The 27,104-nt window shown below is 46.3% G+C and overlaps 9 protein-coding genes and 1 non-coding gene across 10 annotated transcripts; 5 read left to right on the forward strand and 5 right to left on the reverse strand.

Annotated features, from left to right (window-relative positions):
* Positions 1–541: 541 nt before the first annotated feature.
* BGW36DRAFT_306900 (uncharacterized protein) lies at positions 542–2,098 on the reverse strand (the record flags this gene model as incomplete). The annotated part of the gene is made up of 2 exons (XM_046212191.1): positions 542–1,309; positions 1,373–2,098. The coding sequence occupies 2 exons, from the start codon at positions 2,096–2,098 to the stop codon at positions 542–544; spliced, it is 1,494 nt and encodes a 497-aa protein (XP_046066526.1).
* Positions 2,099–3,266: 1,168 nt separating this feature from the next.
* BGW36DRAFT_401617 (putative glycosyltransferase) lies at positions 3,267–5,012 on the forward strand (the record flags this gene model as incomplete). The annotated part of the gene is made up of 5 exons (XM_046218766.1): positions 3,267–3,481; positions 3,540–3,700; positions 3,758–3,925; positions 3,986–4,890; positions 4,995–5,012. The coding sequence occupies 5 exons, from the start codon at positions 3,267–3,269 to the stop codon at positions 5,010–5,012; spliced, it is 1,467 nt and encodes a 488-aa protein (XP_046066527.1).
* A 379-nt stretch (positions 5,013–5,391) lies between these two features.
* Positions 5,392–6,895, reverse strand: BGW36DRAFT_433197 (uncharacterized protein; the record flags this gene model as incomplete). Its single annotated transcript, XM_046221240.1, has 2 exons — positions 5,392–6,714; positions 6,758–6,895. The coding sequence occupies 2 exons, from the start codon at positions 6,893–6,895 to the stop codon at positions 5,392–5,394; spliced, it is 1,461 nt and encodes a 486-aa protein (XP_046066528.1).
* Positions 6,896–8,696: 1,801 nt separating this feature from the next.
* BGW36DRAFT_307759 (uncharacterized protein) lies at positions 8,697–10,399 on the forward strand (the record flags this gene model as incomplete). Its single annotated transcript, XM_046212265.1, has 3 exons — positions 8,697–8,755; positions 8,817–8,829; positions 8,879–10,399. The coding sequence occupies 3 exons, from the start codon at positions 8,697–8,699 to the stop codon at positions 10,397–10,399; spliced, it is 1,593 nt and encodes a 530-aa protein (XP_046066529.1).
* Positions 10,400–12,609: 2,210 nt separating this feature from the next.
* On the reverse strand, positions 12,610–13,533 carry BGW36DRAFT_390443 (uncharacterized protein). Its single transcript, XM_046217480.1, has one exon. It carries the CDS (start codon positions 13,300–13,302, stop codon positions 12,628–12,630), a length of 675 nt encoding a protein of 224 aa, XP_046066530.1. The 5' UTR covers positions 13,303–13,533; the 3' UTR covers positions 12,610–12,627.
* A 2,483-nt stretch (positions 13,534–16,016) lies between these two features.
* On the reverse strand, positions 16,017–16,430 carry BGW36DRAFT_390444 (uncharacterized protein). The gene has a single exon (XM_046217481.1). The coding sequence runs from the start codon at positions 16,347–16,349 to the stop codon at positions 16,038–16,040; it is 312 nt and encodes a 103-aa protein (XP_046066531.1). The 5' UTR covers positions 16,350–16,430; the 3' UTR covers positions 16,017–16,037.
* A 1,545-nt stretch (positions 16,431–17,975) lies between these two features.
* On the forward strand, positions 17,976–18,632 carry BGW36DRAFT_390447 (Mss4-like protein). The gene has a single exon (XM_046217482.1). The coding sequence runs from the start codon at positions 18,109–18,111 to the stop codon at positions 18,403–18,405; it is 297 nt and encodes a 98-aa protein (XP_046066532.1). The 5' UTR covers positions 17,976–18,108; the 3' UTR covers positions 18,406–18,632.
* Positions 18,633–21,135: 2,503 nt separating this feature from the next.
* On the forward strand, positions 21,136–21,206 carry BGW36DRAFT_t75. Its single transcript has one exon. It is a non-coding gene; the product is annotated as a tRNA-Gly (tRNA).
* Positions 21,207–23,411: 2,205 nt separating this feature from the next.
* On the forward strand, positions 23,412–25,177 carry BGW36DRAFT_466147 (uncharacterized protein). Its single transcript, XM_046222326.1, has 5 exons — positions 23,412–23,577; positions 23,703–23,893; positions 23,958–24,244; positions 24,305–24,423; positions 24,498–25,177. The coding sequence occupies exons 1-5, from the start codon at positions 23,420–23,422 to the stop codon at positions 25,132–25,134; spliced, it is 1,392 nt and encodes a 463-aa protein (XP_046066533.1). The 5' UTR covers positions 23,412–23,419; the 3' UTR covers positions 25,135–25,177.
* A 2-nt stretch (positions 25,178–25,179) lies between these two features.
* Positions 25,180–26,452, reverse strand: BGW36DRAFT_441135 (putative short-chain dehydrogenase; the record flags this gene model as incomplete). Its single annotated transcript, XM_046221549.1, has 5 exons — positions 25,180–25,491; positions 25,563–25,876; positions 25,928–26,167; positions 26,295–26,359; positions 26,423–26,452. 5 exons carry the CDS (start codon positions 26,450–26,452, stop codon positions 25,226–25,228), a joined length of 915 nt encoding a protein of 304 aa, XP_046066534.1. The 3' UTR covers positions 25,180–25,225.
* Positions 26,453–27,104: the final 652 nt, after the last annotated feature.

Consider the following 27,104-nt stretch of genomic DNA (forward strand, 5'->3'; position numbering starts at 1 on the left):
GAGATCCAATTTTGATCACTTTAACTTAGTGCACTACAGAATCCAGTGAATCAAACTTGATTGATTACATTCTCTAGCAAGACAGTAGTCCCGGAATCACTCAAAGTTCCAGCTTGAATGTCTCACAACATGCGTCCCGAATAGGTAACTAAAAGTCTCGACCAATGCTCGATATTTCCTATTTTGGTGTGGTTGCCCTAGTATGCATTACGTTAAGGCAATTTGAAGTCCGATAAAGGTATTCAAAAGTTTCAATTTTCCCATAGTGATTCATTGTATCCAATGAACCACCAGGCGGGCCGACATGACGGACAGTCTAACATCAGCTAAAGAATAAACGTACTCAACTGTCTCACGGTGTTTAATACTTTCGAGGACCTTCCTATCTAGTAATAACTGTATAAAAAAAAGATTACGGATAATAAAAAATCTAATTTACTAAGACTTTTAGTGATTATATCTAGCATCAAGTCCATGAACTAACCGTTTAAAAGTCGTGGTGGTTTTGTAAATAATGGGTAGGTGGTGAGAATATCTGCCCTTACAATTTGGAAGAGCCCGGGGGAGAAATGACTGATCTGAGGTTGGACTGAACCAAAGCCATGAAGGAATCCATGGCAATGGGATCGTAGTATTTGCTGTCAAAACCCAGGGATAATGTGATCTGGTTCCAAAGAGAAAACATCCCGACCCAAGGTGAGACATTGATTTGCCGGCCCGTGTGTGAAAATTCCTGGATCTTAATGGAGGCTGTGTCAGAGCAGAATTCGCGCTTGAGAGCGAGAGCACCCTGAGAGGAGAAGCCGGGAGCACAGGGGGCAGCAATGGGCTCTTTTTCACTCGCCAGGTTGGCCACGACCCGGTCCGATGTGAAGGAGAGGCTAGCGAGATAATGCGGCGAGACCAGATGCGGCCCGAGTTCTGTTCGAATTGCACGACCTAGGAAGAGAACAGTGTTGCGCGTCGAGCCCTGGAACCAGTGTGTCTCGAATGGAATCCAAAGAAAGACAACATCGGCGGCACTGGGAACCGGGCCACCCTTTCCATGGTGACCAAGTGTATCAATCCATCTTCGAGCGTTTCGCGTCATTCCGAGAAGCGCCCCCGTTTCGTGACCACGGGTATACGTTTGTTTGACGGCCAAGAGTGTTGCAGCCGCGGCAGCATACGTGATGCTCAGATTATCGTCGCGGAGCTGGGCCAAGAGAGCCTCGGATTCCGCAAGCGTGTACTTCAATCGAATGCAGTGGGTTGCATGTACACGACTGGTCACGTCCGTTTCTGGGTACATGGCAATGGATTGGGGCATCTGCAAGAATTGGAGTCAGGCCTGGAGAGTGATTGATTTCTGTGCAAGAGCGCTCGTACATACCTTGGAGGCGTACAACTCGCCTTGACGGATAGCTTCATCCAAGGCTTGTTGCCTTTGCTCCTTGGTCGGCTTGTACTTTTCTTCGTAGACTGTGACAGGCGTAACCGGTAAACGGCCAAGAACGCCCGCGTAATCGAGGTGGTCCACAGTCAAATAGTCGTCGTCGACTTGAGTGACGGTCTGGAGGAAGTGGTTGACAAATTGCACGATGCTGAAGGCATCTGCGAAAATGTGGCTCACATTCCAGACAAGAGAGTGCCGAGTGGGATTCTCGCAATCAGCAGCAGGTGCCGTGACGAGATAGAGCATATTTCGTTTCCCCTTAGTCGGTAGCCGCCGACTGTACGTAGTGGTGGTCACCTCGCGTGTGCTTTGGTCGGTGACGATGCGCAAAGTCTCTTTTAACCACTCGGCAGCATCGGCATCGGATTGAAGCTGCTCAAACTGCATCATCTGCGGAAGTTCTGTCCCGGTTGACAATTGGATGGCGATTTCTGGATGCATCGAGTGTGAGACGAGCCAGGCGTTGCGAACCCGACGTATTAGCTCCCATGTCGAGAGGCTGGTGCTGAAGAGGACCTCGATTGTCAGTTCGGTATGGCCGTCGCGTACGTTTTGATTGTACGAAACAGCCTGCTCGCCTCCGACGCACTCTCTCGTCCAGCAACCAGCATTAAGTTGGCGCCAGGTGCCATGTGGTATTTGATTGCCATTGGTGTTGGTCATTGAGACCGAGGAAGAATCCATTTTGGCAAAGATAATGAATTTGAAAATACAAGTGGAATGCCGGGGTAGGATTAAAAATGGTTTAGATGTGGATGGGTATCTGTTTAGGCGATGAGTGAAGCGATGAGTAGATGTGCTCGGAGAAAATAAGGCGAATACTACGACGACGGTGGAGTGGCGCTGTACATTGAATATCGTGATCAGTTGCATAGCGTTAGCTAGGCTATCTAGCCAGTTGGTATTTCCATAGTTGACACTTGGTTAAGTTTAGCTTTGGGTGCAAAGTATTTTCGACCCTGCATCGAATGTATTTACACGTATGTAACGCAGTTCCCGGTCTCTCGCGGAATACCCGACGGATGTACAGTTACACATGTTAAAAAAAATGCTTGGTACAAACTCAAATATTAGCTAAATTGTGGTGTACACCTGAGCGCTTTTTCACGCCCATTCAACTCTAAACCAACACCCAGTCTAACGGGGAACACTAAATGATCATCTTTTAGATATTCATGTTCCACTACCTTCATTGGATAACCATAGATCAAAACGCTATGGTATAGATTTTATAGTCTAAGGAATGTGGTGGAATCCTAAATCCATAAAACGGCAACCAAGTTGCCTACACACCATCAGGGCGTCTCGGAAGTTATTTCTCAAGTGGGTCCTTGTTATTTCCGTTTTTAGGGTAATAGTCCGAGAATAGTAAGTCAAAAGGCACAAGATAAGGGACAGTGATTGGGATGAGCCTAGACTCATGAGCTTCAAGGCGGATCAGATCGCTAGAAGCTCATCATCATATGCTTCCAATTTTTGAAGAAACTTTAATCTGAAGACGGTATGAGAATGAGCACTTTAGCTATACGTGTTGACGCTAATGATGAGGACCCAATTTTCGATTCGGCCATCAGTCTTGAGAAGAGAGGGAAGATGTCCTCAACAAGCATGCATGACCTCAGGCCTTGGAAGCGAGGGCAATCTCAGATTCTCTCACCAAGATGTGTCTTTTCAGTAAGGTGCAATTCCACCGCCTACTTATCAGGCAGTTTTCCTAATCCAGTACTACCTGAGGTATCGAACAAATTTTATAAGCACCAATATTCTCTGCTTGATGTTGACTATCATCGAGTCCCTGAGAATCTCCCCTTCCCGTAACTAATCCAGCGAGATGCATATCGCCTTTTTGTCCAACCCGGCTTCGGGTGAGGTCAATGTGCAACTGGCCATGGCCCAGCAGCTCGTGGCTCAAGACCATTTCGTGACATTCCTGTCGGCCGAGTCGTGCAGGAAGAAGGTCGACCAGCTCCGAAAGGCTCAACAGAAATCGAAGCAAGATCTAGTTCGCTTCATTAGCTTAGGTGCAGGTCGTACCCTAGACGACTTGTATGTTCAGTCTTGTCCGCTGTTCACCCTAGACGTCAGACTGACAAACAGGCGGCAGCACGCCGTTCATTCAGGAACGCATGCCTTTCATGCGAAGAGTTCCAGGAGACCCTGTCAGTTTAGAGACGTGTATCGAGGCTGCTCTTGGCGCAGCAGAGGAACACGCTGAAACCGCCATCCGGGTTCGCGACCACCTCAACGCGCTCGACCCTGATATGAGTGAGGATGTCACGGCATAATATATTTGTGATACGGAAGCTAACCTTGTTCCCATAGTTTGTGTCGACATTCTGACGCCACCTCTTGTCACCGGGGTACGTCTGACAAAACGGCAATTCATTCTTACCATCCCTTGCTCGCCGGGGCTAACAGCCTTGCCGGGTATGTTTGAACCGCATATGGTGGCCGCGAAGCGCGACGGCTCATGGGGAACCTTATTTGAGAGTAAATGATCCTCATTTTATGTGAGAAATGCAGTGGACTGGTTTTTCTGACCCCAAACAGACATGTACCTGAGGTTCCGTGGATCTCTCCACAGTCGGACTCACCGCGATTGTATAGCCAAGCGTGAGATGCTTTCTCGGCGTTTTGGTCTACAGTCTTACGGTGTCTCTCGAGACACGTCGCTGGTTCCCCCCTACTGGGAAGATGAGAACTGCATGGCGGGTATTCACTTCAACACTCCTGGTCTGTCCGACTGCCCTCGACAATCATCCAAGATAGTCTTTGTCGGGGCCGGCGTCTCGGTGGAGACGCCCCAGACGGCATTCTCCGAGTTCGATTGGATGGAAGAAGCCATACTCCAGGGCGAAGACGTCGTATACATCAACATGGGTTCCATGTTCATCTGGCAGCGACATGAGTTTTGGAACTGCATCGCGGGCTTCGAAACAGTATACAAGAAAAAAGACGGCCACATACGCTTCCTCTTCAAGATCAATTTTCCTGTTGACTCTCGCCACGGCTTGTTCTCGACCGACGAGCTACCCTCGTACGTACGACTGACCAACTGGATTGAGGACCAAAGTGCCATCTACTCACACCCGGCTCTCAAGGCCTTTATTCACCATGGAGGGGGAAATTCCTTCAACGAAGCAGTATACTACGGCATCCCACAACTGGTCCTCAGCCAGTGGCTCGACACTCACGAATACGCCAACTACGCGCATGAATTAGGCCTCGGCCTTCGGAGCGATCGGCCGCCACACATCGACGCCCAAGATATTGCAGCCAAGATCCTGACACTCCTGGGTCCACTCTGGCCGACATTCAAGTCCCGCTGCCAAATATGGGCCGTCCGAAGCCATATCGCTGGTGGTGCGTCGTCGGCAGCCAAAATTGTGCTCTCACATGCAGAGTTGACTGAGCGGCAAGATTCCGGCTTGAGTTTACCCCCCTCCCCGATGTCGGTATCACCCATAGCTGAAAAGAGCGCCGGGACTGTCATGAGGGTTGGCATATATTCCTGACGAGATAACATCCCGACTCGCATTCTTATGTGAAACCTACGTAGACCGAATGGGCAATTTAGTGTAATTAGAGTTCAATTTGATTTTTTTCGAAAGTAACAATAGAGCTATGTTGGCATATCTTTCTTTCTATGAAGACCAGAAGTATGTCAAGACCCCATTGGCTATAACGCTCTCTTCACTGTCTCGGCCCGCTGGTGTTCTGATATCCCCTCCTCACTAAGTATCAAATCTCCTCCATAACTGACATTTAGGACTGCTAGTATTTTCCCAGACGCTTATTTGAATAAATGTAATTGAATAATGTTACGATTGATATATAGATATGTGTGTATATATGAACGTATAAATATTAATAAACTTCAATATAGGACGCGATCTTAGTAATATAGGAGACCAACCTCTAGTCTGTTACTGTCATCGAGAGAAAACGGCGTGAAATCAGAGTTTTGGAAACTCCAGTTCCTCTGTTGTCAAACGGCGAAAGAGGCCAGAGACAGTGTACGCAAGTTGCATGACTTCATCTTGGACGAAGAAGCGCCCATCAAACATTAGATTGCAACGGAGCTCGTCTCGGAAGCTGTATAGAGCAAAGCAGACATTTGGGTCCGTGTTGCGTCCTCCCGAACTAATGTCGGTCATTCGAATCTGGTCCCGGCCAGGACCAGGAAGACGGTTGACATCGTCATCGAAGTAGCCCTGGGACGTCAGGGTCGGGCGACCAATAGGAGACGAAGTAGATTGGGGCTGTTCACCAATGGCCTTTGCCAAAGCGGGTGCAATTTGATCGTAGACGGCAATGATGTGCGGGGAGACGAGGTCTTCCTGCTGGGCTTGCTCGATGGCCCTGGCTAGTCGCATCAGTCCCGGCTGGTCTTTGGCTCGGATATCCACTTTGCTGGCATCAATCCACATACCGGCGGGCAAGATACCCATGGTTACGAGAACACCGTGGCCGTTGGTGGGCAGCCATCGCCTGGCATTAGCGCTATACAAAAGATGGGCACCGTCCTCATTCCCAGCGTCGTAGGTGTTGGCAATGGCCGAGGTTATGCAAGCAAAGAAGGCCGTAGTGAGCGTGATACCCCATTTTTTGAGGCATTTCAAGGCGGCCGACGCTTCGTAGGGTTCAAACTGGACAACTTTGGTATAGATGTGGCTCGGACGCTTCTGCCAGTCGCGGTGAAGGGGGATCCCGATAGTTGAGCGGGCCCAATGCATCTGGACTCGCTGGTAGATTTGGAAAGCATCACGGAGCTCTTGTGGCGTCGGCTGATGGAGTAACGAGTATGCATGGCTCAGGCTTTGTGGGAGGCGCAGTTGGACATCAAGCACGGTCTCTGGCGAAAAGACGGTGTTAATGCCAAGCTCACTATCAGGACGGGCTAGCTGGGTGAGAAACTCTTGCAATATTCGGAAGCCTTCTTGGCTAATGAGAGTGTGCGATACGTTTAGGACGCAACCTCGGGCGCCGCGTATGGGATTAACCACCAGCGTCATGGTCGGACTTTCCAATGGCTGTCGGGAGCGGGCCAGGGCGACGTCGGCAACGGTCGTGTTGCTTGCTACTCGGCACGTCTGTGTAGCCCATTGCTTCGCCGCATCAACAGTTCCATGTACTTCAAAAGCCGCATAATCCAGACCGAAGACGACTCCGACGACGGGGCGCATGTGTCGAGTTCTCCACCAGGCGGCTTGATGGCGCCTTGTTAGTTGCTCACATGTCAGAGTTGTTTCCAGCGAGGCCGCCAGCGTCAATTGGAACTACCAAGTTAGCCAGGCCTGGGAAAATGGGAGTCTAACTCACGTTTCCATTGCAAAAGCGCTCCGAGGACTGGATCATCAGCTCAACGCCACGAAGAGGTCGCACCATGCTAGTATTCGAGTTGACTACTTTCCATTCAGAATCAAACACAGCTGGATGCTCACTAACAGATCCCTTCATGGTGTATCTTTCGCTAATTGACTAGATCAACTCGCGGTATACTGCCAAATCGGGTGCAATGGAGTGGGCAATTGATATGCGTAGCTCCACTTGGAGGAATAGGGCCTTGTTCATAGAAAGACTCTCGGCTACATGGCAACATTGAAGTTGGGAGTGGCATTGTATATTGATGTTTCTGCGTTGGGCTCTACAGTGGGCGGAGATCAGTGACGACATGGCTTTCAAGCACCAACACTAGTTTATCCAGTAGATCCCCCAGATCCACTAGGTGTCCACACCCATAATATTCATAAATGGCTTTAAGATTATGCTTTCCATTAGATCGACTGGTGGGAGCAAAATTGGGTTTTCGGTTTTTCGGTTATTCGGCCAGTTTAAAAATGCACGTACAAAATGCAATGTTTCCATCATTTACAGTATGAGCACAATTTATACATAATATAGATCAAGTTAGGAAAATTGACTCCTTGTAATTTTGGTAGTATTAATTGAACTTGTATTACTAATTACAAGGCTTTTGATATATATCTTAACTTAGATTTTAAGTATGGTTCACTGACTTGCTTGTTAAGATATGAAGATGGCAAACGCTCCATTTCGTATGTGTATTTAGATCGGGACGGCGTTATCTCCCGGAATGCATCGGCCCTTCTGCTATCCTGAAATCATACGGCCGGAGCCCTATTCCGACTGGTTGTGAGCTTGGATGCTGATGCAGCGCCCATCCCAATTTGGAAGGTCTAATCAAGCACTGGGCTAAATGAAGAATCAATTAGACCTCCAACATAATAGCTTTGAGAGCTTTACATGGCTTATTTTTAGGACGGTTATTTCATTGAAGTCATTCTTCTTTTCTGCATTCTTAAGAACGCTACCGAGGTAACCAATACTGTCTTAACAGTAAAGATGGCCTGCGAGGCGTTATCAGCACCAAGAGTTTCATTGAGATTTCCTAATTTTAGGGCTAGAGAGTCGTATAATGCTAGCCGATTTTGTTCAAGCGTGATAGGTAAGGTTATGGTTCTCACCTCAATCTCGCCGGAAAAAGTCAAGGCTCGTTTGACTAGTGTAGTCTGTCCCACACGGCATTCCGCAAAAACGAGAAAATCTCCTAGCCTCGGGCTCGAACCGATTCCCGATCACTAGGTGATCTTCGGGTCCTGTAAAGCCCGACGAGACTCAACTTCTCACTTTCGGGGCGGACCGGATTGGGATCGCCAGGAAACTGTAACTCTGGAGGTTGGATATGCGGATCCCAAACAGGCTTGTACAGCTCCTGTCTTGATACAAAGCCATGAAAGGGAATAACCACGGACCGGACAGAGCATACAAAAAATATCTACCACTAGGGTGGACACTAAGAGGCAATCCTTCAATGTTGCTCACTGCTTCTGGCAATCCGGCCGCGACAGCCGTTGGTCCTAAGGACCAGGTACGTTTGGATACGGTCCCAACCAGGGAGCAAACGGGTCTTCCATTGGGAGAAAAAAGCGCTCAAGACAAACCGGTACTTTGGCTTTCTATCTAACATTTTTTTCCATTTGGAATGTAGGCGGGCCCTTGTTGTACCGTAAAGTATAATTATATCGACTTCATAGATGTTTGCTGAAAGGTCCTCATCACGACAGTCTTACGGATACAGCGTACTCATTCAGCCCCACTCATATTAGTATTATCTTTTGTTGCTTCTCTGTGCGTATAGCGTCGATGTTGGACAGACATCATCGACGGACAAAGCATCTTTGGAAAACACCTCTGGCCACTATTCTCTCTGTTCGATCAAGGGCCTCTCAACGGCAACATGGATACTGACGACTATACCGTCGTGCCCGTCCCCCTTTTGGACTCGACGTTGGCAAAGTGAGTTTCAAAAGAAAATCCACAAACCCGAGCCACCGCGCTCTGACATTTATTTGCAAAGCACCGAGATTGTTGTGCGTATCGAGACCTCATCAGCTGAACCGTGCTGACACGTCGTGGCAGTTTCGAGTCAGCCTTATCTTAGACGCACCACTATCATTCGAAAAACTGCAGGAATCATGGTATCAAGCGCTTGAGGCAAGACCCATCATGCAGGCGCATGTACGTCGCTCCCCGTCGGCACCGTCAGGCCTTGAGTATCATGTCTGGACTCCCAAAGGTATGGAACAGTACCTGGAAAAGCAACGTAGAGCGCCTGATCACCTCAAGGACTTCTTCTGTCTAGACCAGTCCCATCGATCCATCTCCGACTACTTTCCTGGTGTTAGGATTGGTTCTCGGGCACCCTGCCAGTCCGAGGGCATCTTCGTCAGCGACAGTGCGGATCCACAAGATCAGAACCACTGCACAGCTTTCAATGGCGTGCAAAGTCTTGACGAGCTGCTCAACTCGGACCGCACGACAGCCACGGTCCAGGTGACCAGATTCTCTGATGCGACAATTCTTAGCATTTCCATGAGCCACATCGTTGGAGATTTATTCGTCATCAAGGCCATGTTCAAGGCGTGGGAAAGCGCTTTGCATGGGATATCTCTTGCTCCCATGGAAAATCTGGGACGGGATCCTTTCAGTGCCTATGGACCAGGTGGTCAGCTTTCCGGCAGCAACGCTCATCTGTTGCCTCCTGGCTGGCGGGTGTATGGTCTCCTAGACAAAGCTCGACTCCTGTCGCGTTTCCTATGGGACAGTTATGTTTCACGGCCCGAGAGAAGCATTTCTCCGAGATACATTTTCATTCCGGAAAGCGAGGTGCAAGACTTAGAAAAGCAGGCAAAACGTGACCTCCTCGAGCTAGAAGAGCGACGTCAGCAGCAGCGCATCGAGGGTCAAGGCTCACTCGTTGTCAGCCGATCCAACGTCTTGCATGCTTGGCTCCTCAAACACAACCACGCTCACCTTGATCCAGGGCAATGGAGCACGACCATCACCATCGTCAACGCGCGCGCTAGGCCGCCTGTTGGCATGAAGATAGGTTCGGATGATTTCCCCAGCCATAACTGGTATGGTGCTGCCATGGCGGTTGCTTTACCCAGTCTCAAAGTAGGTGATCTCATGTCCATGTCTTTGGGGGAATTGGCAATGCACATTCGCAAAGGGATCGAAGCCGGCTCGTCGGCAGAAAACGCCCGACGGTGGCTCACTTTTACCTTACACCATCAACTGTGGAAGAAGCCTTCGGGGAAATTCGTCTTCTGGAGTCCACCCGATCACCACTGGTCCGGACTGAGCGATTGGCGACTCATCCCGTTAGCCGACGTGGACATGACTCCCGCTCGGCTCGACCAGGTCCCTCAACGTGTCGCCATCTGTAGCCTCAACGCTCACATGGTCAGGGCGGGCACACAACGAAATCGATGGGTCTGTTTGGGACAGGCTGGTGGTGGTATCTGGCTTGCTGGGACTGTGAGTGAGGCCGAGTGGCAGAATCCTCGAGGGTTTGGAAAATATCCCCATATCCTTCGTCGGACAACTAAGTTGTCGAGTGAGGTTACAGAAGAGAGATCTGAGGGTGCAAACTCTTGATATTGTGAAGCTATCGAGGTGCACGAGGGGTCAGGCCATCTCGCATGCAAACTGGAAGGCGCTGAGCCAATATCAGCTCTAGTATGCTCTGTATTTACATTTAAACAATAGGTCATTCGTAAACAATGATGAATTGGTCCAGTTCTCAATCCTACCCCTAGACCACCCCAATATATGAGTATGCGAACTTCTTGGAATTTAGGGGAACATATGCTATTCCAATTTTGAAGGAGTCATCATCGCTATCTGTGGCAGCAGAAGGTCTTCGTATTCGTGATCCTGCTGACATGATATAGACGCTTTAAGTAACTTTGACTTCAAGGTTGAGGTGTTTGGTAAGTGGTAACTGTTTGTTATATTGGTGGCAGTGGCATTGAATTCGTTCCATTGAGCTCACTATGAATTGACAGTTTCATTATGAAAAAGGCTCGTAGGATTTCAACTACATATGCGAACACATAAGTGGTGCAAGGCTTTGATCCCAAGAATTTATGTTACCAGTCCTTACCATTCTCATTTAATAAATTCGAACGAGCTAAGCTAGGCTGTCCCATCTACTTTCAAATCAATTTTTCTTTTTGCCCCGTTTTCTACTAAAGCTACTATCGTGTCCGGCCGCTCACTGCCTGGTCGACCTATAAACCTAGGCATTGCGGTACTGTGGCGAGAGTTGTTTTCGCCGGCTGGTAGACCATGCAGGAAATGGTGGATAGAGCAAGCGAGATCTTTCTCAGCTGCATAGCAATGGAGTCAATCTAGCACGACAACATCGACTACCAATGTACTCGTCGATTCTACATCACTCTTACTAGCATCCCACTATACGGGACGTCCCAATAGAGCGTAGAACTTTGTCAATGAAGCCATTTTCGCCATTCGAGACTTGAGGTTAGATCAGGCGGAAGGAAACTCCAGACTAGATAGAGTTGCGGTCGAGCTGTGCAAGCGCACATTTTGGAATATCCATATCCTGGGCATTGAGGTGGGATCTCGTAGTATAGAAAATGAACGCCATGGTTTCTTGACGAGTTAGATCAGGGTTTGTTGAAATAGACATGTCGTGTGTGGAATGTCGCAGAATACATAGGCTTCCATTGGCTGCTTTGTATGAGCTAGTATTAAATGGAAAAAATTATACTCCCTCTCAATCTGGCCAATAGAAGACTAGCTATTGCTTCTTCGACTTGTAGTTTAAGAACCGGTTGATAATCTACCAGCGATAGTCTGGCCAGAGCAGTCGTAACATGAGGTATCTAAGTTTGTCAATTCCCAGGTCAAACAGTGCTTTTGCGTTGGACTTGATTATTGTCTCATTCGAGCTGCAACTGTGGCGATTATATGAGTTCCAACTATTTATATAGACCGATACCCATTGTAGAATTTGTCCCGTGTTGCCAATTTTATATACACCATTAGTGGCGTCAGAGTAGGCCATCAGGCCACACCCGCCGCACATAGTACCGTAAACAAAGGATGAGGTAACTTCATGTACGCTGAGTTTTCGTTCTTTGTTCTTTTTAAAATTATTGGACCGGTGTTAAAGACGAATATACAATCAATAAGTTATAAGGTTGCCATCAGAACTTTGCATGAAATTGTCGTTTGCATACACATAGATGCGCATTCCGAGGCGGGTTTGTAGGACTATCTAGTCAAAAATAGCTCTATTAAAACAATCTTTACACAAAAGACTGATATTCTACTGGTAGTCAATTTACTGAGAATAAATGCGCTAACTTATTCCAATGACAGCAATTCATAGATGATCTGCAAACATTTCCGGTGTACATCCGGAGGGAATATGCAGGAAACTATTCAAAAAGAGAACAAAAGACATTTTGGTTTTAGGCCAATTAGCCTTGGGGTGACGAGTAAAATTAATCTGAAGCTTGAGTGAATAATTCAATTTAACTACTTTCATTATTGTACAAAGAAGCCGAATTAGACTCTACCGGGACATGATCTTGGATTAGCTAGGGTCATCCTCAATCCTCGGCGAATCACAAAATACACACCTTTTCATAGCAAACATGAACCAAAAAAGAGTAATCACAAGTTTAAGCCTTTAGTCGGTTGAAACTTGAAAAAGAATCTGAATATCCTCCGAACACACACATCAATCAAATCAAACTATGCAGTCTATAGAAATAAACTAAGACAAGCCTTATTTTATGTCTGAACTCTATTTTCATTGTATTTATTCCGTATAGGTTTATATATATACACATTTAGACAAACACAACATGGCCAAAGTATGGGCTCATGTGGAAGCTGGCCTGGTCAGGCGGGCTCCAGGCACCAAGGGTCTGGTTGGGGTAAGTGCTAGGCGAAGTGATGGTGCGGAAAAAATTCATACGCCACCTAGAGCCCTTGACTTGGTCGACATTAAACAATGCGAGAGGAATTTTCGCAACGGACTCCCATGTGTTCTTCGACTTATCGAGAGTTGTTGTGGCGGTGAATCCGTCCGTAGCGGGATCAGTCACGAAAAAGTGGTCAAATGGAGCACCAACGGCCCGCACCTTAGTCGGGTTGTAGACGACAGCCTGGTATGTGACGTTGTTGGGGTTGACCTCGTATTCAAGGTAGGTCGTTGGGTCGTTGGTGCCGTGGTAGAGGAAGGCCTCCATCACCTCGTACTCCCAGATGTCGCCATTTGTGGTCTGGCTCGCGTTGTAGTAGTAGTTTGTCTCGTTAAACGCTTTGAAGGCCAGTTGAATAGAGGTGTCATCGTAGCAGAGGCTGACTGTGGTCATTGGGAACGGCCCTCGGTCTGGGACCGACTGGTCAACATAGGCCACCGCAGAGCGTGGACACTTTGGCACATGTAGCGACGGGAGCGATGCGTTGGTAGTCGCAGTGGCTGCTGCCGCAGCAGTAAAAATTAGAGGTTCAACACGCATTTTTGGCGAAATTTCTATTGTCGTTGAAAATAATTAAGAATGTGATGGCAGTAAACCGGATGGCCATACCGGCCAGCGGGGATCAGTTCCCCTTATACCTTTTTTTCGCTGGAATTACTTTATCAATGGGAGATTCACCTCTGTCTTCATGTTTACGCAGCTTGCTGTAACTCTGGGGTAAGACCCAATCCCTCGGCACCTTTTGCGTTGCAGGCGATGGTAGGATTTGGCCATTGAACGGCTCTTCCGGGGAGCGAGTGCCCACTCGCCATCCGAGCTCAGAAGCCGGTGGCCCCTAGCGTTGCCAATGGAAACTAACCAGGCACTCAGCCCCGGGTCAACCCACGAGCTAAAGGGTTAGCTGGTGTCAGCAGTTCATCTTGGTTAGATAGCAACGCCTGTTCTGGCTGTTCATTCGTCCCTGCCTTAGTGTCTTCTGTCTCCGATTTTCACCCGGCCAATCGAGTCAACGCCTGCCTATATAAAATCTTTTAATAGTAGGGTTGCCAACAGTACTTGCTTTGGTTTGGTTTTTGCCTGAAGAAACTATAGCTCTATTATCTAGCGTCTGGTGTGCCAACCCTTGTCGTGACGTTGCACGCCAATGCCGGGCCTCTCCTGAGAAGGAAAACATTTCGTTCTAGAAGCATTGGCGATTGGTGAAATAGCTTGAAACTCTACCACTTTTAGAAACGTTGGTAAATTAATGGCTATCAGGAAATAGTATGGTAGAACGATGTCGTCGTCCGCTTGGCGAGGGAAATAACAGATCCCTTCGCGTATTCTACGCATTACAATCAACTGTTTCATTAATAACGGTCGATATTATAACAAGCAACGTGGAAGGTGGATCTAAACAATCCTACCTTACCCTTGTGGCTGCTAACGTCGTATAATTCTTGACTCGCGAAACTTTTCCAGAATAGTTTTTGGGTGATTACAAGATATACGAGATCGATGGTGATTTGTCCAGAATACAACACTTCAAAACGAATACGGAAAGGCCCGGATTTCGTAGGCCTAGAATCCCCAGTTCTTCATTGATCATCTTCTTTATGTTCAAATTAATTTTGAGTTCACCTAACTCTAAACTCGTAAAAAATTATGCTAGACTATGTAAAAGTACAAATCCGGTGGAGATAAGCAGACTCTAAGACCATCCATAAAATATAATCCAACCCCTATAATATAGGATATGAACAGGATCATAGAAAGTGAGCGATAACTTTGACTAATAAAAAAATGCCCTCCTACTAACATCCCTGTTCACGGGAAGTTAGATGGCCCGTGAGCAGCATCGAATGCAATTTTGCCTGCCGTCAACAAATAGCTTTTAAAATTAAATTAGGGAAACTTTGACGGCCACGTGCATTGGTAGTGAGATTTTAGTCTTGATTTATTATTGTCGTCAGCGCAACCTAGGTTTATGGATAGACAACTATGCTTTGTTTTGATCCGCAGTCCCTTCTTCGATACCACATACTTTGAAAGAATATTGAGTTGTACTATATGCTAGTTACCGGAAAGCAAGAAGTCTCCAGAAAATCTTTAAAATCTCCAGGCCTAATCTGTGTAATAGATCAGCTCAGCAGGTTGGCTGCAGGGGACTTCTCTGTACTTCGAGCCACTGTACGGAAGTAATAAATCTTATTGTAATCGAATATTCTGGTTTGTTGATCTCGTGCTACTCTTTTTGAAGTTAGAAAGCTGGCATTGTAATCTAGCCTAGTAGAACCCTAATCTGTCGCAAGGCTCGATGCGGAAATTGAGCAGACGATCGAGCGCAAGAGACTCTCAGCCATCAACCTGCACAGACCATTTGATTGTGTTTCTGCTTGAACATGTAATGGAAATTATTCGTGATATTGATGCGATCAGACATGTTCAATTTGAACAAAGTTAGGAGGTGCTACCACTTGTAATCGATGTTGAATCCCTTGACGGAGCTGTGTGTAACGAGCACAAATCTTTGGAACCCAACCGTCGAGGGTTTCGTATCACTTCCTTAGTTTATTACTATTATTCTGGATTCTAGGGTGCAAGAATGTAATAACAATGTAGCCAACAGCCAGAAGGATCTGACATGATTCCAAACAGCGTCAACTTCCTGTTAAAAGCAGTACATACCGTGTGGTGCTCGGCCAAATTTGCAAATATTCTCCCTCAAGTTTACTATTGTGTTCAATCAGAAGCAGCGCGAAACAATATTTCTTTATCATTTACACATTCGGCCCAGTAAAGGTTGCGTCAGAGACTCGGGACCCATTTAGCTATTCAAATTTAACTGATTTTCATAATTTTAGGAACCTCACAACAATGGAATACCCCCCATGCGCAGATCAGCCAATAGACTATCAACCAACACAGAAAGATAAAATCACAGTCACTACTCCCCTCGAGTCTTGCCCACAATGGGTTATTCCCAAAGACACGGACCTAGACTCATGGAGCGACCTTTCGTGGACTCGGCGACTGCTGCGAATCGGGGTTGCTATTCTTGTAGGAGCTATAACAGGACTCAGTATGATACGGAGTCTTCGATGAATGGGCGAAATTTATGTTAACTGTTGGCATTGTGAGGGAATACTGGCTAGGGAGTGACGGTTCAATTCACAAGGTGGGTTAATCAACTAGGGCATGGCGCCTAGATATGTATATTCATTTACTCTATAATAAATTATAAAACAATGATGAAATAGCATCACAGAGCTCAAGGCTAGCCTGCGAGCCTAAATTTAGATGCAACGCCTTCCAGATGAGCTGCAGATGTAGCAACCAGTGTACGTGACACACTTTCCAAGCTGTCCAGGAGTTATACACTTTGGGTGCGAGCATTTGTTAGAGGCAGCAAAGACGTCGTGAAGATCGTTCTCGGAGATACCCTTGTGCTCAACAGCGTTTTCGAAGGCCTGGGCAGATGCAACACGCTGGTCGAGCTCGTTGCTGAAGCTATCAGAGGTATAGGCTACAGCAGGGCCCTCAAATCCTTCCCGGATGACATAGCCGCCGTTGTATTCGTCAAGGATCTTGTTTGGACCGGCGTCCATCAAAGCTTTGAGGTCGTCGTTGGAGTTGAGGATCGCAGCACCTTCTGGGAGAGGGGAGGTGTAGCGGCTGGTAGAATCGGCAGCATAACTGGTCGCAGCGAGGGCGACGAGCAGAAGGCTCTTGAGGTTGGCTTGGGCAAACATTCTTATTGAGTGTATTCTCGGGAGGGTTCTATGAAGTAGCTTGTGTTGTTGTCGGTTGAGATGTGTCAAGAGAAGATAATTTGCTTTTGATTGGGATTGTCTCTGATAATCATCTAATGGCGAGGACCATGATCTCCTTATATACCTTTTGCCAAGCAAATATTCACATTTTCAGATCAATACCAAGTTGTCTGACCGGGGTTTGCTGCCACCCTGGATTTCCTTTCTGAGTCCTAAATATGATACAGGCCAGAGCATGAGGTGGATTTTCCACATTTTCCATTGGTAATTGTACAGTGCAAATGAAACTCTCTGATCCTGTCAGTGTTGGACCAAGTTAATTGGTGAATAGACTCCGAGATCGCAGATCCTACTGACTTTTCAAAACATCAATTTAAGGACTCTAGGGTTCGTAATTTAGCCTCATTTGGCAAACCTGAACAGTCAACCTGTAGAGATTATGATTAAACCAGACATTGCAGAGGACATGGCACAAATATTCATCCATTTTAGCAATAAGATCTTTGATTGGAAAAATCTCATGTGAGATTCAGCAAGTTCATCATGGAACAGATCGCACCTCGTTCACTGTATAAGCTAGTTTGCTCCACTACAGCGGCTCCACGTTTGTTTGCTGTTGCCTGTTGTAGTGCTTTGATCCTGACTGTTGGCCGATAGGTCGTGGTAGTATTTGGTCCACCGTATGGAGCATATACCTCAAATGCACTCAATATAGGGGTGGCCAAAAACAAGAGTGGGCTTGTCCTCAATCCAGAATCCTTTTAGATGGATTTTCGTTTCGGAATGTCACAGTCGCTGGAGTAACAGTGAACGTTGATCGACTGCAAATAACGTTCCAATGCCCACTAGTGTGAAACTATATCCAGTTTGATCAACATTCGAGCAGGGTTTAAAGTGCTTTTCGGGTCTGTTGGGGGCTAAATCGTCTGCGACTTCCAGTATTTTTGATCATATATGGGGATGTTATCATGAAGGAAACCTTGAAACAATGATCCGCAGTCGGCCTAGTGCTCTGCATTGTCTTTCTGGACAATCCGATTGTTGGTGTTGCCTTGAAGGACCATGATTGGTTTCCCCATCTCGAACAGCGTGGCATCTACTCCTCCCCACAATTTTATAATTTAAATTTTTCTCAATTATTACCAGGAACTTATCCATTCAGGAGGCTGGACCAACATGTTGAAGCATCTCTGATAATAAAGCGAAAACTATTCAGTGGGGTATTCGGAGTCGGTGACCTAATCGGAAGAGTCAGCGATGTCACCGAAGGAAGGCCTCTTGATTCAGTATTGCCGGTTATATTTAGCACAAACAGTAGAGCGAACCCTAAACGTATGGACACAACATTGAGCATCAAGCCGAAGTTTGACATGTCGTTAAAGATAGAATGGACAGGTAATCCCTGTTTTTCTATCGTTAAATTTGTTATTTGTGTTCAGAAAATACCTGGCACATACCTAGACGAGGATGTTCGCCATGACGTCAAACAGTCATCATAGGAAGTTTTCCAGACATCTTGCCTATATAAATCCAAAGTCTTGATAGTATTTCAATACGAGAAATTGGATCGGCTCATTCGTGAAGATTATCGATCATGCCAACTCTCACTGGGTCCTGCTTTTGTCGAAATATCCAATATAAGCTGTCTCTCGACTCAATCGACGATGTACGAGCCTCGCTTTGCCATTGTCACAACTGCAAAAAGGCATTCGGTACAAATTATGGTCTGACTGCCAAAGTACCAAAAGACTCGCTCCATATTACCAAAGGGAGCCCCAAGCAACATGTCTCGGATAACGGCTCGGGGGCGCTGATTCATAGGGAGTTCTGTGATAACTGCGGCAGTTTCATTCTCGAGTATGGAGTAAGCGTCGCATTGATGCGAACTTGAACTGGAACAAGAAAGACTTACTCCTGTTCAACGTAGGATGCTGTAAAAGGGAAATTTCGATATATCACCGTCGGGTCGCTGGATGATCCAGAGGCTCTGCCTCCAAAGGGCGAGTTCTTTTGCAAGGATAGAGCGAGTTGGATGCCTGAAATTCCTGGTCAGTAGGCCTCAAGTTTCTTGATGCGTGCTAAGAGGATTATGACAGATGTGTTTCACAAACGGATGATTGAGGAGTAGCTCAGCCGCTATTAATACTGCCAATGTGGGTGTGGGTGGGATGTGGACTAAACACCATAAGCCAGAAGGCAAGATGGACGCAGATAGGCAGGTCACGGGACACTGCCAGCCGCTACATTAATCCATGTACATACAACCTAATGAACTGAGGGTATATAGGTCAATTCCAGTATTTCTCTACCATCCAAACATACGGCGTGGCCGAGTGGTCCCCATTGCCAGGGGTAGTGTACCACTCAGTCGCCCAGCAGCCCTCACGGGTTGCCGGGTAAAGGGTTCCCTATGCTGAGTTATCTCAGGATGATAGGCTGCCTTCACGACGAGTGCCAATGCCGGGGCGGATCATCCATATGTCTCAGGTCAAAGCTGTGAGTGGCTCCTCAGCGAGGCGTGACAGGATGCAAACCACTACATGTCGCTACCAGGGGGGGCGCAATATTTGGAACCGTCGATGCGCAAGCATCACACCATTCTTTCTTTTTCTTTTTCGATTATTTTTCTTCTGTTTATTGCCTCTGGTGGCTTTTCTATGCCATGCTATCAAAGTCGTGGTGCATCCCAGGTACATCGTGGGTATGGAGCCGCTGTGGCTCTGCTCATTGCTGGCGCAACGAGCTTGCATCGGGTCTCCTCCTGCGCAAAACATTTGAGAGCAGCAGTCAATTTACGCTAGGCGCGAGGCCTTCGTTTCGAATTGCCTGGCTGCTGGCTTTTTCTGTCTTCTTTTTTCTTTATTCCCCTTTTCCTTTCCCATTCTTTGTCCACCAACCACCCTCTCCCACCGTCCTGCCTGCCACTTCTCCGATACAATTCAGAATTCTGGATCCTTGACTCCTCTCCCTAGCTGCTGGCTAATGCCGATCTGGATTCTGTCTAGATACAGACTGTATGAAAGAGGACATCAGTTGAAAGAATCAGATAAAATAAATGAATTCCCAAAGCATTCTCAGACGACACTAGGCATCCGAGATGAATGTCGAGCCACTGCCAGACAACCAGCAAAAAGTTGACATCATGACTGTCGATGTTTGGCTGCCTTATATTCATCTATTGCCGCTCCTTGCCGCTTTCCCTTGCAAACAGGGCAGTAATACGTAGTAGCTGCAATAACGTTATTTCTTATGCGTATATTTATTATCTCATTGCAATCAAATCTGCCTTCTTTTCAGTGCGCTTGTCACTATATACTATATCAACTACTCAAATGAAACGCCGATATGTTCTGCGATCAAGGGCAGCTAGGACCATTTGGGACGCAGGCCTGCTACAGTATTGGTCTTGGATGATATCAGTTATCTTATCGATATATACCATCAAAAGACCTTTTTCGAAAGCAAGACACCGACTTGCTTCCATGGCATTAGTGGCTGATCATCCAGTGAAATCATCAATGCAAGGATCAACTCTACCTCCCTACCTCCATCACGGCATCGTAAGACCTGCTATGCTCTCATTGCATTTCGACACGTCCTTTCGACCTCAGGATCCGCCCTATCCACTTTGAATTTGACTTCGCGTACGTTTTAAGACGTAATCAGCCACTGGACAGTTATCAAGCATATGGGTTTCTCGCTACCCTTGTCCGGCCTTTGTCCAGACACAAGGCCATTGTCAACGCATCAGAGAAGGTAAACGGGATTTAGTCCAACAAGGCAGGTGCCTGGCCTCCTCTATCAGATCCATGCGGTCCCTCGGTAGTGTTGAACGCTAGGTTTCAAGTCTTGCCTTCGACAGCAGCAAGTTTTTGAACCAGCGAATTGATATCTGGAATGCGCACATCATCATAGTCAAGCTTAGACAATCCGCAGGGCTGTCTTCCACTGCTTCACCAATTTCTGGCTGAGATTAGGTTTCCTCGGAGAATTCAAGTTACAGTAGGCCGAGCGACTTTCATATATGAGTGCGATTCGCCGAGTGATTGATATTCAACTAATTCTTGAAGGAGCGTTGCAAGATCCCAAAAAATATGACGATTAACATACAGGTCTCGATAATATACGACGATGTTATTTGTGAGGTCTCTGAGCTTAAGATGTTAACTTGAAAATGATAGATGTCAGCTTTGATAGTTTCCGACTCTTCCTGATATTCCTAACGAGCGCCGAGACTTTATGTTGTGCAAACCATTTACGCATCAATAATTACCAAGCATATCCTCGCAGCTTGTACTCCGTGATGTGCAGATCTGCGCAGTGGGTTAAGTACCCCGCCTGTTGCTGATCTAGATCTAGTCGATATTGGTTGCCTGCATCATGCATCCCACATCAGGTTCCCTAACTACAAAAAGTGAGAACAATTCAAAAAGGACGCGTCATCCTCCAGTATATGCAGTTCCCCAATTTATCGGGTAGGTAGATTCGAGGTGCTCGCCGCAATACATCTATCTATTCGATCATTTCGATGCAGCCAAACGAAAGTGATAAGCAACCTGACGATTCAATTTACAATACTTAAAGAGTGTTATAGGCAAAATTCGGATAATTCCCCACGGAAGCATTATTGGTCTAGTGGTAGAATTCGTCGTTGCCATCGACGAGGCCCGTGTTCGATTCACGGATGATGCACATACATTTTTTTAACTTTTTTCAGTTATTTTTCAATTTTTGGTGGCCGAGTGATTACTTCACAATATACTGGCGATATATCATGGAAGGGCGCCTGTCTGCTACGACTATCTTTTAGCCGCCTAGCTTAGCGAATGGAAATCTCGTCCTCATTTCCAACTTATATCATTTCACTTCAAATCAAGAAGCCGGTCCATTCTCCCTTGCTCTTTTTTTCTTGTCGCCTTTCGTATTGTATCACTATCCCGCACCTTTCAGCTTGTTCCAGTTTTGTGCTCGCGATCTCCGGTGTGTTGAACATTGTTAACTGGTTGATCACCGCATGGAGAACTTTTGGTGAAGAATTACATAACCTATAATGTCAAGTAGATTTGGAGACGTTTATATAGCGTTATTACAGGAATAGTAATTGTGTAAACACATCGAACTTTTAACCGCCATACTAAAAAGAGCGCAATCCTTACTTTGTAAGGATTCAAGTGGTATGTTCTAGTTGTATATGTTTTCTGGCAATTAGTACTAGGGGTGTACGCTTTACCCCTATCAGTAGCACTGTAGTAATAGTATTCGGCTTTTAGTCACGACAGAAATAACACTCCTCCTCCTTGACTTCTCTGGTGATGTCAAACTAGCCTCCCCATCTCTCCATCCATCCCAATTTTGTTTCACGAAACGAGAATGCCATATCGATGCTGCGCTTTCATACTCCTCTTCTAAATGGCCCGCCAGCTCCATTGGTCTATAATTATAAGTCCGAATATCATTCAAGTAACACTCCGACGGCAGAAAGAGCTCACCAAAGCCTTGCCAACTCCCTTTCGGCAAGACGTGGTCGAGAAGTAAACAGACCATTATCGCGGGGACTTTCGGGTAGAGTTTCAGCTCTGCAAATTGAGGACGACGATGTGAAAGAACACAAGTCCAGACACTGACTGCGTGCTTTCTTTCGAGCTCGGAGTCTTCCCTTCAGCAAGCATCACACAATAACAATGACTCGATGAAGCAAAGACCTCCGGTTTGGGCTTAGTGTGGTATCTAGGCGGCCATTGTTGGAATGAGACTAAGATGATCTCGACTGTTCGATTCTGTTCCTCAGGCAGAAATCCTGGCATCGTTTCTCATCGTGTTGCTTGCAATTAACTACTAGTGTGAACGCGAATCGGATTCAATACAACTCCGTTTTCCACAACATACTCGCTCAATTCAACATCAATGTTATAGACAGCGTACGGGCATAGGTCTTCGTCAGGGATGGCAAATTTACGTAAAATTTGCCAGTTTACTAGTTAATTATGACCTATTTTAGGCGTTACAATTTACATACACTTTTGCCAAGCCTGGGCTAACTTAACCAGTGATTATGAATTTTGCTGATTGTCAAAAACCCATTACATTTCGACGGCACAATTTACAGTAATCTCACATTCGAACATAATTGTCACCCTAACTCTGGCCTTCATAAAACAGGTAACTTCGTATCTCCAGCTGACGAATTATCTCGGCATGCTCAGACTGCTCTGAGAGCGGCAGAAAAAATACTGCCGCCTCCTTTCCTCCCATTGGCTGCTAATGGACCCACTAGGAAGCATCTTCCTGTAGAGCAGTCAGAGTATTGATTAGTAAGAGGCTACTTTTAAAGACTTTCATATTTCAACATATATTATATTAACTCGACAGCCATTAAGAATTATTAGGTTGCACCACCCTAAGATATTAAACAATCAACTTTGATTCTTTAAACTACCTACTGTCTTAAACCGATCCCTATTTGAGAAAGCCATCAAGCCATTTTTGATTCTTACCCAACTCAGAGCGGTTCCGATTTGCCTTAACCAGAGCGTCTTCACTAGATTGCTTTGCCAATAAAGAGCGTCTTTGCTTTTTAAATTAAATACAAACCGCCTAAATGGGAAAGTCAGTATTGAGTAATCAATTCAGATTATATTGAACGTTAGAAAACGTGCGTGAGGGGGCAAGTACAACCTTAAATATTTAACTATTAAAGTTTGTATAGAAGAGGAAGGGATCACCTACCTATTCCATATTTGCACAAGGTGTTCTCAGACCTTCTGACGACAAACTGAGCCGCGCATTCTCATTGGCCGATATCACACTAGACTTGACAGAGGCGGCAGCAAAGGCGGTGAAGGCGTTGCTCATCCTGGGGCTGAGATGCCATATTCCTCATCCAGAACCTTGACAGCATCGAAATTATGGATATCCAGGGCTCCTTCAATACAATGGCATCTGAGTCAAATACTGCTGGGGCAATGCGCCAGACCTCTGAAGTTTCTCTTCAAGCTTGCAAGGCGTGCAGTCAGCAGAAGAAACGATGCGACAGAGCCTTGCCTGTATGCGGGTCATGTGTAAAGTAGGTTCTACTATTCCTGTAAATCTGCCTCTCTCGTCACACCCATTGCGTTTATTTTTTATGTATATTTGTCACGTCTCGACTAGTGGACTATAAAGATATAAGATACTCATTTAGCCCTCTAGGAAAGTTCGCAAATGCTACTATCCAGTGCCGGAGGTCCAATCGGACGAGGCTCTAGTCAACTCTTTATATCGAAGAATCGACCAACTAGAATCTGCTATCTGCCGAAAGAGTACTCTCCCGAGACCTCCGGACTACGGTGCCAAGTATCCAATCCCAAAACAATGGTATTTCTCAACTCTGCTCTCCTACAGTTAGTCTTTTCTTTTCCTATATATCGGCGAAAATTGGGGATAGTGGATAACATTGGCCTGTAGGAGACGCTGTATTACGCCCTCTGGTACAGCAGTATCCCAACTCGATTGCCACTATGTTGCAAACTACGTGGATGCAGGCGGCATGGTCGGATCCTTGTTTGTTCCATGCGACACTTTATTCAACTTCGGCTCATATGGATATAACCCACGACACACCTGAAAATCCTGTGACCACGTACCACAAAACTGAGACCCTCCGATTAATTAGGGAGGCTATCGCGAATAGTGACCATAGTAGTCTTCCAACCAGCGTTGTTGCAGCGACATTACATCTGTTGTACTTTGCGGTAAGTAATGCATTGATGCAAACTTTAATAATGATCAATACCTGAGATTAGTAAACATAGAAATTGAAGGGAGAATTTAACGAAGGGACATCCCACGAGTCCGGGATTGAGGCACTTTTACGATACAAAGGAATGGGAGAGCCGCAACCGGATAATATCATTGGATATTTTCTTATAATGTTAGTCCTATTCCTCTATTCCCAATGGCAGATTACAGATATCTACTCTTGGGCATCCGGCTTACCTTGCCTAGACAACAAGTATGGAACGCTCTTGTTCTTCGGGTTAAAACAGTGTTCCCCGTACCTCGCGTTGGCTCCAACCATCGCATTGGGAATTATTCCTCTTTACTCTCAAACGCCGCCGAAAGACAAATGGAAAGACCTCCCAGACTGAGACTTCCAGAATCGGCCCTAGAGCTCGTTCGTGAATTTGCCAAATATTCCACGATGAGCGTGATAGATTCTACTTCTACATGGTCTAACTTCATTGCCAGCCCTGCTTATCAGCAGTGTTCTACCACAGCAGATAGTAAACAAAGCCAAGTTGAAAAATGCTGTGTCTTGGCTGGAATTATATATTTAAGAGCTTTGCTAAATGTAGGGAGTTCAACGGACCTGAATAGCGACCCAGAAACACAAAAGTATGTTCTCAGTTTGAAGGACGAAATCACAAATTGCGACGAGTCCTTTTGGTATAGGTGCGGCCCTGAGGTCTTTCGATGGGTTCTTATGACTGGGGCCGCTGCAGGAAGTTCGTTATCGCAACGAGCCTGGTTTATTGCACGCATGTGTCCTTTCTGCGCTGTGATGGTGCCGCAAGAAGTAGATGATTTTTTGGCGGGAGCTGACCACCTTGTCTGGCTGTTCAACCACAAATATCCGAGATAATGTATTCTAAATTTCATTGTCCCTCTGTATTCCAATACTGAAGATAATCTATTATTTGCTCCATGTCATTGCTGGGCCATGATCTCTGCTCTTAAGCGCCAATTCTCTGCAAAGCTTCTTCGCTGGACTTCCACAGATTCGCCGCCAGAATAGGATCCCTCGCGTCTTCACTTGGTTGCTCTATACGTCCGTATGGTTCAACATAGGCACCACCATATAAATCCCTCTTCTCCCATACTTCCGGGTGGGCCGCAGCAAATACGGTTGTCAACGCACCATCAAGTGGCGAAAGTGACCTTACTACGATGCTCTCACGTATATCCGAGTGATACTTGTCGATATGCCTGTTTGCACCGTCTGGAACCGTCGTCAGAAACATCTTTCCACAAAACGTGCATATGAAATAAATGGGCAATCTTTCTACATACCGGTCAAAACATAACCAGGGTGCAGTCCAACGGTGACGATAGGGACTTTCTCTGCATCTAGTCGTCGCTGGAGTTCAGCACTGAAGAGGTGGTTTGCCAATTTGGATAGCGCGTAGCGAAATAGATTGCTCTCTGCACTATCAGTGGACCCAAAAGATTGATTGAAGTCGGCAATATTGTTGAGCTGGATGCTCGGTGGGAGCTTAAGATGGACATCAGAGCCAACATTTACAATGCGAACTCCGGAGTACTCCGCTGCCGTTTTCTTGAGGAGGGGAAGAAGAGCGGTTGTCAAACGAAAAGGGGCGAGGTGGCTGTTTATTAAATTAGTGATATTGAGCCTTTCTGATTGTCGACACACTTACTTGGTTGCAAAGGACACCGAAATCCCATTCTTATCCAAGTCCAGAGGCCTAGCTAGCAATGCAGCGTTATTCACCAAGATGTCCAATCTCTTCTCTTCAGCTGCGAACTTCGCCGCTACGGTGTTAATGTTCTGAAGGTCGCCGAGTTCGAGGGCAAGAGGATGGAGCAAGTCATCACGAGCAAGTGAGGGATTATCCTCTTTCATTTGCTTGATTGCTTTATCAGCCTTTTCCAAGGACCTTGCTGACACATAGACCTTGGCTCCCTTAAGAGCGAGTTGCTGGGCGACATTAAAACCCATGCCAGTCGGGGAGCTGGGAGCCTGTTAGCTGGTTCAATCTTTCATGGCACGGAGGGTGGCATTACTTTGCACCAGTTACAATGGCTACCTTACCATGAAGACTGGGTATTTCAGAGACAATGTCCCATTTCTGCAGCATTGGTTAGAAGCAATGTCCAACCTAGAATCTAAGGACATATAGCAGTTCACTCACCGTTTTGCGATCCGCGCCAGATGTAGACATTGTATATAGCTTTAACTTGAAGGAATTTGTAATGAGGATAATGGACTCTGGATTTTCTTTCTGCTTGTTTCTGCTTCACTCTTCCCACTTCAAGCTGGGCTCAGCGGGCTATTTATCTTCAGATATCTCAACCGTCTCCCACATTGTTGACTACTGAGTAGAAGTTTTTCGTCCGCTTACAAATAGAAAAAAAAATCGTGATGACGATATCCAGATATGAGAGTATCAAGCTCTATAAATTAAAATCAAAGACGAGTTTCTACAATGGCTGTGCTATGATGTTGATTGGTTGTAAAGACAATCTAACCAATTAAATCAACGGCAAGGGTCGGGATGGGGCCGACTTTCACATTCGACCAATCAAACACATGCACCCGGGTTTTGGCATCAAGGAGTACAAATTCGAATGGGGCAGAGTACAGTCTGAGTAATTATTTCATTCTAGAGCCATTTAAGTTTTCTATATTAATAAGAAAGCGAGGTATAATATCATTCCAGATCCCTTCGAAGCACGCTCTTGCCTATTCAATTCAACACAAAGCTATTTACACTTACAATCTACACATGTGCGTTATACAGGAACTTCAGCGGCGCCGGTCATCTGACAGGGTCTGGCCGACAACATGAAGTGATGATTGGCCTCGCTTGACGC

The sequence above is a fragment of the Talaromyces proteolyticus genome (assembly GCF_021365285.1).
Source record: "Talaromyces proteolyticus strain PMI_201 chromosome Unknown BGW36scaffold_14, whole genome shotgun sequence".
NCBI classification, from domain to species: Eukaryota; Fungi; Ascomycota; class Eurotiomycetes; order Eurotiales; family Trichocomaceae; genus Talaromyces; species Talaromyces proteolyticus.

Excerpts from the sequence above, each read along its gene's own strand:
- BGW36DRAFT_390443 (XM_046217480.1), bottom strand. The coding sequence starts at position 13,302 with ATGCGTGTTGAACCTCTAATTTTTACTGCTGCGGCAGCAGCCACTGCG.
- BGW36DRAFT_390444 (XM_046217481.1), bottom strand. The coding sequence starts at position 16,349 with ATGGACGCCGGTCCAAACAAGATCCTTGACGAATACAACGGCGGCTAT.
- BGW36DRAFT_390447 (XM_046217482.1), top strand. The coding sequence starts at position 18,109 with ATGCCAACTCTCACTGGGTCCTGCTTTTGTCGAAATATCCAATATAAG.
- BGW36DRAFT_466147 (XM_046222326.1), top strand. The coding sequence starts at position 23,420 with ATGGATATCCAGGGCTCCTTCAATACAATGGCATCTGAGTCAAATACT. Across the intron at positions 23,894-23,957 it reads CTCAACTCTGCTCTCCTACA|GAGACGCTGTATTACGCCCT; the intron begins GTTAGTCTTTTC and ends ATTGGCCTGTAG. Across the intron at positions 24,245-24,304 it reads TACATCTGTTGTACTTTGCG|AAATTGAAGGGAGAATTTAA; the intron begins GTAAGTAATGCA and ends TAGTAAACATAG.